This window comes from Cydia pomonella, chromosome 13 (assembly GCF_033807575.1).
Source record: "Cydia pomonella isolate Wapato2018A chromosome 13, ilCydPomo1, whole genome shotgun sequence".
NCBI lineage: Eukaryota > Metazoa > Arthropoda > Insecta > Lepidoptera > Tortricidae > Cydia > Cydia pomonella.
In genome coordinates this window covers 16,778,856-16,797,520 of record NC_084715.1, presented here as the reverse complement: position 1 = coordinate 16,797,520, position 18,665 = coordinate 16,778,856, and the positions used below count along the sequence as shown (strand labels likewise).

General features: G+C 36.6%; 1 protein-coding gene across 1 annotated transcript; it reads right to left on the bottom strand.

Annotated features, from left to right (window-relative positions):
* Nucleotides 1–1,846: 1,846 nt before the first annotated feature.
* LOC133524401 (mutS protein homolog 4-like) lies at nt 1,847–18,544 on the bottom strand. Its single transcript, XM_061860385.1, has 20 exons — nt 18,086–18,544; nt 17,841–17,997; nt 13,021–13,178; nt 11,559–11,624; nt 10,238–10,386; nt 8,152–8,342; nt 7,471–7,592; nt 6,848–7,074; nt 6,088–6,282; nt 5,526–5,664; nt 5,157–5,347; nt 4,981–5,084; nt 4,788–4,890; nt 4,586–4,702; nt 4,232–4,333; nt 3,898–4,011; nt 3,736–3,806; nt 3,517–3,654; nt 3,006–3,222; nt 1,847–2,779 (listed from the first exon to the last, which is right to left on the bottom strand). Exons 1-20 carry the CDS (start codon nt 18,177–18,179, stop codon nt 1,886–1,888), a joined length of 3,549 nt encoding a protein of 1,182 aa, XP_061716369.1. The 5' UTR covers nt 18,180–18,544; the 3' UTR covers nt 1,847–1,885.
* Between the last annotated feature and the right edge of the window lie 121 nt (nt 18,545–18,665).

Below are 18,665 nucleotides of genomic sequence, written 5' to 3'. Positions count from 1 at the left end.
CATTTAATACTCAAGCCATAGCCATTTAGGTGGTGGGCATGCTCTATATGTGTGCGTATAAATAAAAAATAAAAATGTTATTGATTCAGGTATCAACCCATTAAATTACAATAACGCAACAATAGGGACCGTGCGCGTTGGAGGGTCTGCCATCTTGTGGCCTGAATCGGAACCATAAACATGCACATTTACACGTCCCGTGTTTTCTTGTGCATAGTAGGTTCTGCCATCTTTAGGGCTACATGGGAACAATAAACATCACATATACGCCTCGCGTCAAAAATCTGACGGCTCCTGTGCTGCCTCCTATAGTTCATGCACGCTCCCTATAAAAATAAATATAAATAAATGTGTATGTGTATGTTTTAGGGATGTGGTCTTGTCGATTTTAATCATGTTATATATCGATAATTTCCACACAGCAGGACGGAATAGCGATTAATTGAAGCTTTGATATGTTCTCTTAAAATTAACATCATAGAAACGCTAGTGGATAATGAATACCTACTTTATGATATAATAAAATTACTCAATTATTGCGGAATAGTTATTTACGATATCTACAAGTGCAGAAATAGGAAATTCGCAACGAGTGGTGATAAATTAAAAGGGGGAAGGGAGTGTTTTAAATCGACACTAGTTTCGAATTACCTATTCGCACGTGTATCGTACAACGTTTTACAGTAGGTACACATGGCTCTTTAAAGTTTCGACATATGCACGGAAAGTGTTCATTCCCTCACACGTGCGGGAAAGTAGCACCATATGTGCTGTAATAGTTATTTAGGATACAAATGCGAAAAATAGGAAATTCTATTCGCTTGCTGGTGAGTAAATCTGTAGGAATATCCGCGTAAGCATAGTATTCTCTGGAACCAAACCAATTTTGTCAGTAGGAATAGGAAACGAAAAATGTTGGCGCGGAGGAACGACCCTATATCCCATACAAATTTTGATTATACATATGTACCTATATAGCTCTTTTTTTCTACTGACATACTGGATTACCTACTAGGCTATGACTCTATGAGTAATAGCTAGCTTATTCATTATCAATTAATGAAGGAAGCAAATCCCTCCTTGTGGGACACCAGCAGGGTAGAACTATCACAAACCTTGTCAACATTTAGTTATTATTACTTCACATAGAGAAGCCATACCAAACGATCAAAGTGTCGCAATCGCAATCTATAGGTGCAGGGCAGGAGCAGGGCGTAAACCACGTTCCAAAGATATCTTATACCTTTAAACGAGCAATTCTTGTATATATATATATATTTCTGTGATCTTTGATGATATTTTTGGGGGTATACAATCGATCTAGATTAGTCTTATGTTTGGAAAAACGCGTGTTTTCGAGTTTTCATGTGTTTTTCTTTCGACGCAGAATATGGTCGCTAATTTCGTGTAATCGGCCATTATCCGTCTGGTTCAGCGGGTTAAGACCTTAAGACGCGGACGGCTAGAAGCGAGTGTTACGGGTTCGAATCTCGCCCGGTGACTAACTTTTTTTTTATGTTCAAGTTTATATATAATTTTTATTATTTTAGACAAGTTTAATTTAGTAAAAAAATGTAGTTAAGATTATCACCTATACACCACCATATTACAATAAATAGTTATATCCGAGCAAAGCTCGGTCGCCCAGGTACTAGTTACTGAATCAAGATAAACATTTCGGAAACTTGCAGTACTTATACGAAGGGTTACAAGGATATAAAATTCGTATCAATAGCGCTACGTACTGAGATTTAAAAGGCCGACGGCCTGAGCTATTCATTTTTATAACAGTGCATTGCTATGCTTAGGTCGGTAACCAAAATAAGGGTCAAAAACAAAAGTAAAATTTCCAAGGTTATCATTTATTTACTTACTTGTCTAACCACTAATCGTCTCTAAATTCTGGTGGTGGGGTAAGCACCAAGTTATCTAAACTAACGATTCCATCATCTAATTCCATATCAATTTCATTCACAGTCTCTGTCATTAATTCCTCATCTGTAGACATTTCACTCGTTTCACTGATTGAATTCTCTTGAAAAGTGCTGGAACATTCTATTACTTGAGTTACAGCATCGGCAAGAACTGAATCATTAAACACAGAATCGTCAGATCTTCCCGTATTACACAGTTCGTTTGTTTTATCATTATCACCATCAATTATGTCAGTCATGAAATTTGAATCATCATAATTTACAATTAAATTTGTGTGTCTCGGGTTATCTAAATGATCATTCATTTCATTTTCTGCAGCCAATACTTCGTCTTCAAAATCATCAGCTGACAGGTCAGGTACTGAATTAATGTCATAGTTAATCATGGTATTTAATAGTCCAGTTGAAGATGTAACACCAGCGTTATTTCCAAAATCATTATCTTGTATCATTGTATTTTCATTTTCAACGTTATCTTCTCTGTTAAGCTCAACAGCATTTGTTGCTGCATTTGCTGTAGATCTATTAGATATAAAATGATTTGATATTGGAATTACCGCATTGCTAGATGAAAACGAATTCTTACTGAGCATAGCTTCGTTCGATGATTCCTGCCTTGTAGGTACGGATGATCTGTTAGCACTAGAATCATTGTTATTATCTTTACTAAGTCTTTCTGCTTTTAGCCTTTCTATTAAGAGAGGGTTTTCTTCTTTAAACTTTTTTTTCAAGTCATTGATGATATTATCATTATTCGGGTGACGCCTAGATTGTTTTCTTAATTCAGCATTGATTTCGTATAACAATCTGTCGTCACTTTTGGCTTCGGCATTTGTGTCTTGAGGCTGAAGTATTAAAATATTTACTTAGGTAGGTACTTAAAGGTTACTTTTAGTAAATGGTATAAGTATATTATAATTTGGCAAGCTAAACTGTCAGTAGAAAAAGGCGACAAATTACAAAATGTAGGCGTGAAGGGTTTGTCCTTCCATATAAAATTAAAATTTATCGCCTTTTCTACTGTCAAAGTAGGTTTGCCAGAGTATATACTCGTTGGCTCGTTGCACACACCTTTCTGCTTGCATTGATAAGTTCTGCCAGCTCCCGAGCCAATTTCACAGTATCTTCAGGCAAATTTGTTTTTGCCGCCAGTGACAAACCATAATTCTCTATGTTAGTGACACCAGGATTTATTTTATGTTCGTAGATCAAACGTTTCTCGGTCATCTGCGATTCAGTTGTCTGCGTTGGCGAACTGGTTATTTCTTCTTTAACTTCAGTGTGAAGGCTAAAACAATAGTACATTACTATACAGGTGCGAATAGGTAATTTGCAACACGTGTCGAATTAAAACACTCTCTTCGATCGTGTTTTAATTTGTCGCCACTTCGTTACGAATTTCCTATTTTTCGCACTTGTATCGTACCTAATAGTTATTTACGATTTACAGTACGTATGACCCTTTAAATTTTCGACATAGTTACATAATGTGCTAATTTACGCACTAGTGCGGAAAAGTAGCACCATATGTACTGTAATAGTGCATTACGATAATTCATACTATACTTTCTTGTCAACTTACTTGACCACATTGAAGTATAGGTTCTGTAGCCTTGTAAGATACATGAAATGTGTTGTAAAGAAAGTGAAGGCATCACTAGCAAGTAATTGTTCACATATAGCCCAAGCTATACTCGTCCCTTCCCGAGTAGATGTCCCTCTGAAAAGAGCATTATTTGTAAATTCATTCTCTATTTATTTGTATTTGAATACGTACATACATTTTTAAAAAGTATCTAACCTACAAAGTTCGTCTATTATCACCAAACTTGATGGCGTCAAATCTTTTAAAATATGTTGGATTTCCTTCATCTGAAAAAAGGGAAAATTACATAGCTTTTCATTTGTTATTTTAATTTAGCATTCAACTCATGAAATCCCAGAAGTGCATTTCATTTATTACCTCAACGACATAAGTAGAAGCATTCATTTCAACACTATCATTGAATCCCATCCGTGAAAAGACACGGTCACAGATTCTGAGAACTGCGTTAGTTGCGGGCAAGAAGCAGCCCAGCTGAAATAATTACATAGGTAGGTATGAGAGTCATTAAAAACATTATATAGGGAAATTCCATTTTCCCAACATTGTTTTCATATTTTTGTATGGGCAATTCAAGTTTAGGTACAACATTGAGAATCTGACAGTTGAAAGGGTCTTCCTTAATACCTATAATAAAATTAAAACTAAGCAATATGTTTACGTAGCTTGTATTATGGGACGTACAGATACGAACCTGCGCCATAATTTGTAACACAGCAATCTGCTTTATGTAAATGCTTTTGCCACCCATGTTTGGACCAGTGATAATAGTGAAATTCTGTTCAGGACTGGCGTACTGAAATATTAAAAGCCTATAAATATCATATCACTCGCTGCATATCACTATTATGAAAAATACAATACCTATAAGTACATACACAGACTCGAAAAACCCTATAATTTGTGTGCTACCTATGGACACTTTATTAGAAAAAACAACATTAACAGAAACAAACATGAAGATCTATAATATGACCGACCGATCTGATGCTATGAATTTGACTAGACCAGATTATATAATGACAATAGATTTTCATGGTATTCTTACGATATCATTAGGAACGGGCATGGTTTGCGTATTGTAGTCCAAAAGTGGATGTATGCTATTCCGAATGTCCAGGTAATCACTGAAATCCGGCCGAATGTATGACCCCACTGAGCTTGCCTGGAAAACAGTAATGCAAGAAAAAAGTGATGAAGTCTGGCCACAGTCACGAAAATTATAAGTAAAGCTGTAAAAGATATCATACTTGAGCCATGGCCAGAAGAATATCCAACTCTGTGACATTTTCGCAAAAAGTATAAAGACTAGCCATAAATGGTCGTAGGTCTTTGAGCAGGCTCCCAATCACACTAGAACATACGAAAAGTGGCACGTTGAGTGTAAGACATTGTGTGTAAGTTTATGATTACGACCATATACGATATAAAAAGATATGTTACATGTTGCTCATTTTCTGTATTTCATTTAGAGACTCTTTAGCTTGCTGATCAAGAACAACCAACTCTTCTGTAGTCATAGAGATCCTACTCCCGTTGTTTTGGACCTGCAAAATTCGGAAATTTTGATCTGTAACTTTATTTACATTTGAATTTCCTATTTAGAAAATGATAGATACCTGAATAAATATCGGAGGTAAGTCTTCAACGTTGAAAGTCCTTCTGTTTTTGGGAGCGATTGTCAACACTATGTGGAATCCCTTCATCATATTTTGATTTAGCCGTAACGGCAAGTCGTATGATTCTCCCAACTGCTCCACTATCTTCTGTATGTCGTCTATAAGTTCCGAGTAAGTTCTTCGGGCTACATCTAGATAAATATAACTTTAAATAAATGTTTGAAATATTTTAAAAAGTTGATAACACAAAGTCATATTCTATTAGTCTGTCAAGGGAGATAAGAATGTATTTGAGGTAAATCACTTGACTCAAAGTCAAAGTAAAGATCAAGCAGTATTTAAAGTAAGCATTAAGTACTGGTGCATTACCTAAGAGCCCATTGATGTCTGGCTTCACAGCAAAGCAGCGTTGCAGACTACCCATAGCGCCTTTCTCTAAATGCGCATCGTCTTGTATTACGTTCTTGATTCTTTCTGCTATTTCATTGTAGTGGGGGTTTTCAAAATCCTATTGAAAATATATTCAATATTGACAAACGTTAAAACAATGTTTTCGTGACTTCATCATGCATGTGATTCCCCGCACGTTAGATAAACGTTCACATTCCACTTATATATTAACCCCCTTTCCCCCTTATTCACAAACGTCTATTAAAGTTAACAAGCCGCTAATAATCATTTGTCCCTTTCCATCATACCAATACGTCGGAAAGGGACAAACGATTATTAGCGGCTTGTTAACTTTAGTAGACGTTTATGAATAAGGGGGTAAATGTTTACCTACCTGTTCCTGCCTGTATTTATGTGTGTCCATTACCACGTCATGCTTAAACCGCTGAACCGATTAAGATAAAATCATTACTCTATACGCAGAAGAAGTCACGGGTAGAAGATTAGATAAGAAGTAAATTATATATGTTATTCTAGTTACCAATTTCATTTTCTTAAGCCTGCCACTATCAGCTGCCTGCAGGGCTTCGACTAGGTTTGGCACCATTTCCATTGTGGTCTTTAAAAGCAAAGTTTGGTTCAACTGCGCTTCCCCCATTTTATCCATGTTTTGATTTTGCTGCTCAACGCATAGTAACAATATCCTATCAATGTCCGATAATTTCTTGACCACGTCCTAAAACATCGTATGTTCAGTGAGTCATAAAGATAAGATAGGTAGGAAGTTGGAATTATTTGTGTATCAAACGTTGTTTACAAAAACCGTGAAAGAGTGTTTTCTCAGAAATTGTTGTTGGAGATTTCAATCCCACTTCAATAAAATTCCCCTCAGCTATGGAACATAAGTTGTTGACAACAGAATTTAACCTTTATCCTTGTATTGCTGATTGCTGTAGTTTTAAAACTTCTCGGGCCCGACGGGCCTTTCCACAACTGAGGGATATTATTGAATCATTTTTGGTTCTTGAGTTATGAACATGTACAGAGGTAACATCAAATATTTATGTTTACAATTTTGCACCTATTTACTCAAACAAAAACACATTTTAGACGTCGACTGTATAGCTGCCCACTGGTACGACGTAGAACGGCCTTTTGCTATGATACTCCTAAGTACTTTTTAGATTGAGAGAATTATTGAGCGAGGGCATTGACGACTATTGGTGTAGATCTTCCGAGGAAGCCACTGTCCAGAAATTGATATCATATATCATAATCGTCTAATGATTATTTTTTATTACCTGTAATCCGATCATTAACCCCGCTTCATTCTCCATTAAATCCTGCACAGCGTCAAGTCTATTCTCAATAATCTCCTTATTGCACGAGGGTTGCAGTATAGCAGCTCTTAAAGCCCTGATCCCACCGACGGTGTAAGTTGGCCCTAATACGCCTAAGAGGCTGCACGTTGCGCCAGCAGAGGATACTAATGGCTGGACTAGCTCTAGTTGGGTTGCTGTTCCGACATCTAATGAATAAATAAAAATTAAGGGTTAGAACAAATTGTATCTTAAAAGGTAGGCAAAATAAAACAGTGATATACTGCAGCAGTAACATGGTCTCATTTTTATCACCTGTCATGTCGTGCGTCACTTTCGCACTCACATACATGTTAAAACGTGACGGGCATTGTGACAAATGATAAAGAGCCGACCATCTTAGCCCTTCTCTTTAAAGAAAAGCTATAAATAATATCAGATGATATTAATGTGTTTGAAAAGCAGATATTTTAGCTTGATGTAGCAAAAAACTAAATGATTATGACTTGATTATGACGAAGACTACTGACGATATCAAATAGATGATACCTAGGTGTAGGTGTTGGTGTAGTATTATAGAAAGTAAAATGTTGAGTCAGCCGTACCAATGATCATAGTATTTTCAGAGGAATGATAGACGATCTTCAGTGACTCCTTTGCAAAAACTATGCATTGTATATATTCCACGTATTTGAGTACTGCAGCCGCCGCTGTTAAAGCGTAGAACCTAGAAAGATAACAAAAAATATTCAAAAAGTCCAAATACAGAGCACGAAATGCTATTAGTGCGAGTTGTGAGACTTGTAAGACTTCATTATGACTTTGAAGAAGTTTTATCTTTATCTCTGAATATACGACATAATTTCCACGTTAGCCAACAGTGATTGTGAGAATCAAAAACCAGTAGAGACTATTTAGACTCATCTGGTTATAACTAGATTGCTCATTTTTATCACAGATAAATGTATGATCATGTAAAAAAACTTTTAAGCCTCAGGTGAGCCTACAATCTGAGTTGTATAGATTGCTTGATAAATGGGTAAAGATTAAGTAAAACCAAACTCACTTATGCACAATCATAATTCTGGACACCGAAAGATAAGTTTAGCATAAAGTATTGGTCCCGTATTAATTGATACTGCAGTCGGTTGGGTTGCACCAAGGCTCTACCGCCTTCATTAAAAAATCGAAAATCGTTATCTGCTTCTCTATCGCTCGAATATGAAAGAGCCATAAAACGCTTCTATCTTGAAAACACTTCAATCGATAAATCAAACCATACTTACTTATGCACAACCTGAAGAGACACAGCACTGTATTGCGGCGCGCACAACGCCTGAATATGCTGTCGACCGGCAGCATAATTGAAATATCTCCTCTGCACCGTAGTCAAATTCAACGCAGGATATTGGTCCCGTATAAGCTGATATAGTTGGTTGGGCTGCACGCCCTCGCAGAATGTGTTGGGAACTATTATCTGTAGATATTAGGGTATCTTTATAGCATGCTGAGGTAGCGTCAAGGACAACTTTGAATGCCGGCAGCTCGGCAGGCAACAGAAACCGGTACTGGAAAATAGCTACTTTACTGAATTGGATCAGATGCTTGGATAAGACTGGGAGTCTTATTCATTTGAAACTAATTTTGGCACAGGAATAGTAGCTTAAACCGTTTTCACGGAATCAACAATATACCTATAATACTTAAGAAAAGAATGATTTTTGTCTGTCTTTAGTGTTACGGTCAACCTGTGGTCAACAAAGTCATTATGGTGGTTATAAGTATATCGATAATCCATACTTGTCCAGCCTCGGCAAGCATGGATTATGCCCCAGACTAAACCCCCTGGGGTGTTCCACCGCGCGCTTTGTGGACGGGGTTTCGGGAACGCGATTGTAGACTTCCGATACCCCGTCGGCGTTGCCATTACGGGCTCGTCTTTTGTGGCTGCTGCAGCAGCCTACTCCGCTGAAGAACAAGGCACATACCTACTCCAACCTCATCGCATAAGTAGTCGCCTCGTGGTTTACCGTCGGTTGGCGTTAGTACAAAATGAGATATTGTAAAAAAAATATAAGTATAAGTAATAAATAAGTATATGTATATAAGTAAATATAAGTATATGTATATATAAGTGTAATATAAACATATTTTCTTAGTTTCATGTTAACATGTAAAAAAAACTGGTGTAATGTTATAATCATAGGCAAAATTTTGAATCTGACATAAAAAACGTAGATTGTGTAATGTGGAGTGCTGCAACTCCTTCCCTTTGTTTTTTATCTTTACAATGATAACATATAATAATATGCCGAATAAGATATGATGCAACTATAAAAATATATACTTACACTAAGTACACGTGATAGTAGATAGACATAGACTAAGATTAGCCGAAAGATTAATTTAAACAAAGTACTTAATTTAATCTCTAGTATATCTAAGTAATATTGAATTTCTATCTCATAAATAGCTAACACCTACATATAAACAAAGAGAATATATTTTTCATCACACTTGCACGAAAAAGTTCTTATTTCATGCAGGTGTACTGAAGGACAAAGGCCTATTTTGTTCCCGGGGGAGTTATGCATTGTGAAAAAAAAGCTATCACTCCCTAGGGAGTTATAGCTTTTTTTTTAATTATGTCACTTATTCATCCAAACCAAGTAGCATAAATGCGTTTTACTTTTAAAATACTACCGTTTATAATTTAATATTTTTGTTTATGTTTTAAATTAAATAATTTGATTAATTTAACAGCCGTTTAAAATATTTTTACATAATTTTCAATCGTGGCTGAATGCCGAAAAGGTCTGTGCCCTCGATGCTAACCTGTCAAGAATTACAAAATGGCGGACGAATGTTTGATATGTCACCGTATTTAAGAATTATTTCGTTTAAAATTTAGTTTTTTCTTCGCAAGTGTGATGAAAATTGTGTGTAACTCTGGGGGTGAGAATATTGCAAACTCGGGTCTTTAATTCCCTCCAGCCTACGGCTGTCGGCCGCCACCCTCGTATCCGAATTTTGACTTACCTCCCTCGTTGCACAATGTACTAAAGTACCTACCTACTCGATTCCTAGCGTGTGTTATAATTATAAGTATTGTCTACATATTTCCTGATCTTTTAAGGTAAATAGGGTATTAAATTAATAACATGCAGGTATCGATTATACATAATGGATATAATATCAGCAGATATCGATTAATATTGATGATCGTAGGTATACAGTTGTAGATAAACCAAAACAGTTCAGTTTGACTCCATTGTCTTTTACGTTCGGGATATTATCATTAAAGAATTTTTAGTTGAATATTGAAAAAAATTACATTTCTTTACATAATGGATCAACAAAGACTTTACTTACTTCAACTGGATTAAAATAATTAATCTTGGTCATGGTGTGCGTGTACAAAAGTGAGTCGCTGAACTGACACAGCACCAAGTTGGGGTGTCTCAAGTCCACCGCTGCCATCCCTATTTCACCTCGTGCCATGCCTCTACCTTCCGATATTGCTGCAATTGTAAATTACTCATAATAGTACATTACTATAGAGGCCGGGAAACGAAGGGTTGCAGGCCAAATAGATATAGACTTGCTTGAATAAATATAGATCGAGTGCTTTTCTCAATATTGCAATGAAAAAAAATGTACTCAAATTGTTTTATTCGTAGGTTTACATAGCAAAAAACAAATTACGAATCTACTACTATTTGATGATTGAATGCCAAGACATATTTCTGTGGCCAAGACGTTGTGTCACAATTTGACGTTTAAAAGCAAAAGGTTGCTTTACAGGCCTAACTGTGCAAAGCTGTATGCAAAAATTCCTTTATTTACATATCATCTTCACTCATCGCACCGGATACGTAGTATTTCCGGACCTAATTTGAAGTAAGTCATGTCAACATTTCATTAAAAGTTTGAGAAAAAAACTAACTACGCGAGTTCAGCCACCCAAAAGATATAATAGAGATGGTCTCTATTCCTTAATATTTAGCGGCAGCCAAAGCCAATCAGATATACCAAAATCCCAATACGGGGTCAAATGTGACGTTTTCAACCAAAAAGTACCACATTGTCGGTTGTCGATAAGGTTGATTTCAAATTGAAGCTATATGGAAATAGTGTTTATTGACAACCGACTACATTAAGTACCCTTTTGGTAGAAAATAGCACATTCATTTTGTAGGGCAGCATCTTTTACCTGTGTTCACAATGGCCTTACATAACAGAATTCCAAAACCAATCTAATGTCGTAACTTTCAAAGGTGCTAATCGGTAACAAATAATGATAAAACCGAAAATATCCTTCCATAATTTAATTTTGATGACCGGTCTGGTTGACGACCGGTCTCAACTAGTGGGTTCGAATCCCGGTAAGAGCATTTATTTGTCTGACGAGCACGGCTCGTTGTTTGAGTACCCACAACTCGAGCCTTCTTGAACTTACTGTGGCTCAGTGAATTTGTGTAAGAAGGTCCAATATTTTTTTAGTTGTTTTATTTTATAATCGGCTTTTAGGCCACCCTTATATAACCTGAAAAAGCTGTCTTTTTTTTTTGTTTGTGTTGAGCATTATCGAAATTGACAGTCATTAAAGTTTATAAACCATAAAGTTTACGTTTAATCAGTCCGGGTTAAATAACCCTCGATTAAGGCATAGGTATCTGTAATACATGGTTACCTAAAATGACGCTTGCTTCGACGGCAGTACTGGATGATCTAGCTGATCTTGTGCCGCTGTATCCACCTATAATTAAAATAATGTCATTATCATATCATCAACAACCGTACCGTAATCAATACATCAGCTGGTACAGCGTTCCTGCCAATGATAAATAGGGAATACAGACATTGTATATACGTACTAACACTAACTTATAACTTTTTCTAATCCACCGCTCCAGAAAGATACGTGTCAAGTGAAGATAATAAACTGAAATAGATGTCATATACTAAAGAAAGTGACCACGCCCTCCAGTGGCCGAGGTATTCTTATTCAAGGATAAAACAAAACAAAACAAAATAAACGCAAAACTCTTGGAAAATTCAACCGAGGAAACTCTAAACACGTTTACGACATTATCAGTGGTGACGAGTCTTGGATATATGCCTACGATCCGGATTATAAACAGCAGTCGACTGGTTGGGTGTTCCAAGATGAGCCAAAACCTACCAAAGTAATACGCTCACGGAGCACTTCGAAAAAAATAGTCACCACGTTTGTAGCGAAAAGTGGCCACGTTGCCACCACCGTGCTAGAGGATCGTAAAACGGTAAATGCTGACTGGCATACCAATGTTTGTTTACCAGTAGTTCCGAAAAAACAACCCCAGACGTCGTATAGTACTGCACCACGATAATGCGAGCTCGCACACCGCTAGGCAGACAATTGAGTTTTTAAAAGAGCAAAACGTCGAAAATTTGGAACACCCGCCGTACAGTCCAGACTTAAGCCCCAATCACTTCTTCACTTTTCCAAAAATCAAGCAACGACTTCGTGGTCAACGGTACCGAACGCCTGAAGAAGCAGTTGAGGCATACAAAACGGCCATTTTGGAGAACCCGACTTCGGACTTGGTGATTACTTCGAAAAACAATAAATACCAATTAACACTTATATTGTCTTTAGTGCCAAACGACAGAACTTAAAAGGCAGTCCTCGTACCTCGATTATTCCTGGAAGCACGAGTGGAAACACGGATTTGTTCCCTAGTTGTTACTATGAGGAGTTTTCACTTTAGCTTCATTGACTTATCTACTGTAAAATCATTGTCATAGCGGGTATATTCCGCGCGGGGTTATCACTTAGTAACCTTTCTGTGATAGGTACAACATCTGATATAGGTGGTTTATGGAAGATATCTCAGATCTTATGTTTACCTACTCGACACGCCTCTCAAAGACGTCTCATAGAACTTACGTGTAAACACAGACACGTCCTGTTGAAGATTTTTCTTCAATTCGGCTGTTACCGCTAATATATCTCAAAGCCTGTTCTGTTCCTCAAAAGATTCAATCGATCATTCGTTGAATCGCCTGCGAGTATTTGACTCTTTTTGTCGCTGGACAACGACTCTTTTGAAGAACTATAGGCAAAGTAACATAGAGACGATAATACTCGTATGTACGAAAGGATACTTCACCTCTGCTGCTACTGCTGATGTATCGCAAAGCCTGTGGTCTATTTCTAGGTGTGCAGAAGTCAGAGTCGGCAGCCGCTGAATCGCTGGCGAGTATTCTGACTCTAGCTTTGTCACTGGACGATGACTCTGGTTTTGTGGAACTTGAAGTAGGCAGTAATCTGTACGATAAGAGAATCCACGATTAATAAATAAATTGAAATTGAAAGAAAAAAGGAGAAAAAGTAAGATTTGACGGTACGAACGACCTACAGTCTGACTCGGCACAAATAAGCTGTATCTTCGAATTTATTTACACAGATATATACGGGATCCTTGGGGATGTGTCGGAATCTATGCAATGCAGGTTTGTGTGCTTGTACCAAAAATATATTTTACAGTACATATGGGGCTACTTTATAGCACTAGTGCGAGAAGTAGCATATTATGTTACTGTGTCGAACATTTAAAGGGCCATATGTACTGTAAAACGTTGTACGATACATGTGCGAATAGGTAATTCGCAACTCGTGTCGATTTAAAACACTCCCTTCGGTCGTGTTTTAATTTATCGCCACTCGTTTCGAATTTCCTATTTTTCGCACTTGTATCGTAATGTACTATTTGACAGAATTGTAGGTATACCAGTGAACGGGAATAAAACCAGGTTTACAAATACGGGGCACAAAATACTGAACGGAGAGCTCCGGCCGGGGTAGATTTAGCATTTTTCTGAAAACCTTAACAAATGTTTATAGCTTTTTTTGGTCGAAGATATCCGGTTTGGGTAGACGATAGGTTAAACCCAATAAACCGCTAAACCAATTTAGATTATATTTGGTATGGAGATAGTCTGATATTCAAGAAAGTCCTTTCTCGATAGGTTAGTTTTTATTAATTATCATCACCATATGTAGTTCCTAGTGAGTATTGTATTATTTGATGTAGTTGTAAATATACATACACTTTTTAGTATGATACTTCCAGAATACTTTTTACTGTCATTCTATGGTAATATCATAAAACTCACAAACAAACAATCTTTAATTAGATTAATGATGAAATTGAACCTCACGCAACATAATTGTTTGTTTTCTCTGACCTCGGCTGCATCACTAGGTAGACGAATGATCGGGATGATGTAAGAACACGCGTGGACATTCGCCGATAGCGAATGCGGCTCTGATTGTAGGTTTATTGACATTTTTATTCCAGTGGTATAATTATGGACACGTCTTAAACAAAACAGAATAGGTACCCAACGACGGAATTATTATACAGGATGTCCCATTCAGTGCCCCTAGTGTAAGTGTTGTCGATAGCGAAACGTGACATACGCGTTTGCGTTAAGTCTCATTTTGTATGGGTTTTTGAACAGCGCGCCAAGCGGGACGTTTTGGAAAGTCAAAAATCTCATACAAAATGACACTTAACGCAAACGCGTACGTAACGTTTCGCTGTCGAAAATATTTACACTAGGGGTACGGTATGGACCAAATTAAGGTTTTATGATAAAGAACCTTAAGAGCTACCGATAGGACTTTGAAAGCTATCGAAATTCAGCTCCATACATTGCTTGTGCATGATAAGTTAATAACTATAAGAACAGATGTCCTATCTATATAAATCTAAATTCATTATATGCCTCTCTATCGCTCTTGCTCATTCGAGCGATAGAGAAGTAGATAATCTTTCTCGATTATTCGATACTGGCGGTAGGCCCTCAGTTTTCAGTCAAATCTGGATAGTAAGTATGTAACACAGATGTTGGTCTCATCACTATTTTGTAACCTGGGCATATTCAATAGAGTATAAACAGTTTATTCGTCGCAAACATTAGAAATAGGCAAATGAAATACAGATTAAAAACAACAAAAAACAAACTTATAACACATAAGTCACATAACATAACATTAATGACGAATTTTAGCTACGAGATGGGCCGACTCAGCATGGCGCCAGCCTGGCTGGGCTGGTCTTCCGTCGGGGCCATGAGCGAGTGAAGCACGGAAGTGAGTGAAGCATGTGACACAACATTTCAAATTAGTATGATAAATAGTTTGTCTGTTTAAAAGGGGGTTTAAAAAAGATAACATTTCTATTAAAATTAACAACCAGGCATTAGAAGTTGTGGATACCGTTAAATATTTGGGCCTTTGGCTTGACCGAGGCTTGCGATGGGGGAAACACATAAATGAAATTAAAGTTAAAGTCATTAAATTTATAAATATATTTAAAGTGCTGGCGGGATCTGGATGGGGAGTGCACCAAGTTCATTTAAGGCGACTGTACATTGCAATGATAAGAAGTAGGCTTGATTATGCAAGTTTTTTATTTGGAAATAGCGCTGCAACTAATTTAGCTAGGTTAGACACACTTCAAAACACTTGCTTACGAGTAATAGGACGAGGGTTTATAAAAAGTACGCCTATACATGTGATGGAATCAGAATTGACCTTACCTCCACTAGCAATTCGGAGACAGTATCTTGCAGGTAAAATGCTATTAAAATCTAAATCTCTTAGTACAAATATCCTACCTGGACTTCTGACGGATTTGAAAAATTCTTTTGATAACCTCTACTGGCGTAACAAAACCAAACCGTTACTTGGACTTGTATTTAATGAGTTTAATGATACCCCGGTATACTGTAGTAACCAATTAGAAATGTTTTCACTCGATACCTGGGTTACAAATATAGATTTGAGTAATTGTCTAGTTTCAAATGTTGATAACATTAACAAAGCTAAAAGCCTTTAGGCGGGGCAAGACGGGTTCGTATTAAACCAGTTGAGTTTTAGGCCAAAATCTGAGTAAGTATGACTCTAATGTTGCCAGTTTCTATTTAATTCTGATTCTGAGTAAGTTCGATAATGTATAGAGCATTTTATTAGTTATCCAAGTTCCTAAGATGTCAGGTTATTAAGATCTCAAATTCCTAGCTCTTCAGATTCTCATAATGCCGGATTCTGAGTAGGTCAGAAAATCACATAACCATTGTGACATTGTCATTAAGAACTATCTATTAATTACTTTATCATATTTAATCTTAAAGTGGCCAGTATCTCAGATATCTGCTGATTGTACCTGGCCTTTTCGAAATTAAATATACATAAAATCTGTCCTAATAAGAAAGCGTTATTTCCAGAATTCATCATTAAAAGAATCTGCTTAATATTTTAATCGAATCGTTGCTAATCGGATGAGATAAGAAACTGCATAAATCCGATCCCAACTTATTACCAATCAGACGTATTACTGTCATGTCACGGGACCATATACGAATCTGACCTACTCAGAAATTGTTTTAAAAAGAAAGTGACTTCTATATCATAAGTCGTATGTCGATATTGTTTTGTTCAGAAAGATACCTATGGCGAATCTGGCCTCTACAGAGTCGGGCTTACTCAGATTCGGGCCCAAAAACGAAACAGTCTCAATACCAATCTGCCCTGGCCCGCCTAAAGGGCTAAAAGTAAGTACGACGGTTCGCAGTTACGAAGTATATGCGATTCAATGCTTACAAACTCTTATAATGACTATTATAAGATATTTACTGATGGATCTAAAACAGATTTTGGTAGTGGGGCAGCATTCCTAGATTGGCAAACCAGAGAGGTAATTAAATTACACATTGTGAACGATATCTCGATTATGGCCATTGAAATGATCGCAATAGAAGAATCTCTTTCATATATTGACAGCATAAATAGTCACAATAAATTTGTAATTTTAACGGATTCAAAATGCGCTCTTCAACATTTGAACCGCTGTACTCACGTCTTTAGGGGCATTCCATTGGCGTACTCAATAATTCGTTTAGTACTTAAACTGAACGCAGCCAAAAAGAAAGGTATTTTACAATGGATTCCCTCTCACTGCGGTGTTGTGGGGAACGAGGTGGTGGATCGGTTGGCTAGGGAAGCATCCGAAATGAGTGAAAAGTGCCATAATGTTCCTTGGTTTACTGATATTCTATACAAAGTCAAGAATATGTGCTTTAACAGGTGGTCTGAATATTTCGATGAAAGATCTCGCACAAAGGGCATATGGTACAAAACGATTCAACCCTCACTTCCTCGAGCCCCATGGTTTTCTTTTTGTAAGTTGAACAGGCAGGATCTAATTGTTGCCTTTAGATTGCGATCTGGCCACATTCCTTTGAATAATTTTGCGTTTTTGATGCGTAAAGTTGACTCGCCCAATTGTAATGTATGCGGAGTAATTGAAGACGTGTTTCATATAACAATGGAATGTCGCCGAGGTGTCGCATAGCGTCGCTTGCTTAATGTCTGTTCCTATGACCTCGGCCGAGTCAATAGCATCCTAGCATCCCCTGCTTCGGAAGAGGCTGGGCTCCTTTATTCTATGGTTATCGATATCATAGCACGTAGAAATAGTGAAAATTAGACTGGTGTAGTTTTGTTAGAGAGCCACTATGAGGGTGGCATTTATTTAAAAACCCTCAATAAATAAATTAAGATTAAAAAAAAAAACATTTCAAATAAAGAATATTCAACTTATATTTATACTTTATGAAATAAACAAATTCCAAAATTTAGGTGAGCATGAATTACAAAGAACTGAAAGAACATAAAATAAAGGATATCTCCGAAATTATTAATTTACGATGAACATACATATGGTGGTCCAATCGGTAGCTCTTAGTCCTATACTATATGTCATGACCATACGTTTTTCCTATATTGAACTGGTTTATGTTTTCATAATTTACTGAAACACATGGATTTTGAAATATAATAAATGAATGATGTACATAGTTACACCTATTTATTTTTACTTATTGCGTGTAAAAGCAATACTTACTATGTATTATGTCTTACTTGCGCTTTAAACTTTTGGGAGGTTCCAATGGAGGTCCCATGGAAAATTTCTTCGATTTTGATGTGCTGTCCCCATTATTGCTATTGAATTGGTAACGAGGAGCAATATTCTGAATTGAACCCTTAACTGGTATTAATGACGAACTTCCCCTAATACCTGAAATGGAAATGTATAAGTAAATCATAAAATTATACATAAATAATTAAAGGTATATTATTACACTAAAATAAAATAAAATGGGGACCTCGAGAAAATTCTTTTCGCACGAGCTCATTTTTTTGTCTCGATGTCTTTTTGTTAGAATTTAAAATATTTGTTTCCCGTTGGACCACATTCATTTTGCATAGCAGAACTTCACTTTTTAATTTCAAAACTATTTCATTTGGCGCTCTTTTTGTCCAAATCAATTGTTTGAATTTGCCCTATTTTCGGAACACTTTTGGATTTAAAAATTATCTCTCTTACTGTTTGCAAATTTTTCATGCAAAGTTAACAGTCTGAAATTGAAGTTTAATGCGATGTAAGCTATATCTTTCATAAAAATGTTTAATTATATCTTTGATCAATGATGAATACAGATATTTAAAAGCACGTCCTTACATTGGACTTCAGTTTTTTAATATTGGCCGGGGTAGGTTCACAAACTTAGTTGTATTATGGTTTTAAAACGCTGCACTACAAATCAAAATCTTACAACATTTTGGTTTCAATAAATTTCACAGTAAATACGTTAGCTTTTAGATGGGCTATATTTTGTGTTCCTTGCAGCTTGTAAATAGACCTACTCTCCATAAAATATAAAGCCTGCTAAAGTTCAGGTAAAA

Bases quoted from the DNA above. Each gene is read 5' to 3' on its own strand.
- LOC133524401 (XM_061860385.1), bottom strand. From the start codon at position 18,179: ATGAATGTGGTCCAACGGGAAACAAATATTTTAAATTCTAACAAAAAG. The intron at 4,891-4,980 runs GTAACATATCTT...CGTATGTTCTAG, and splicing joins ATACAGAAAATGAGCAACAT to TGTGATTGGGAGCCTGCTCA. The intron at 2,780-3,005 runs GTGTGTGCAACG...TTAATACTTCAG, and splicing joins TTATCAATGCAAGCAGAAAG to CCTCAAGACACAAATGCCGA.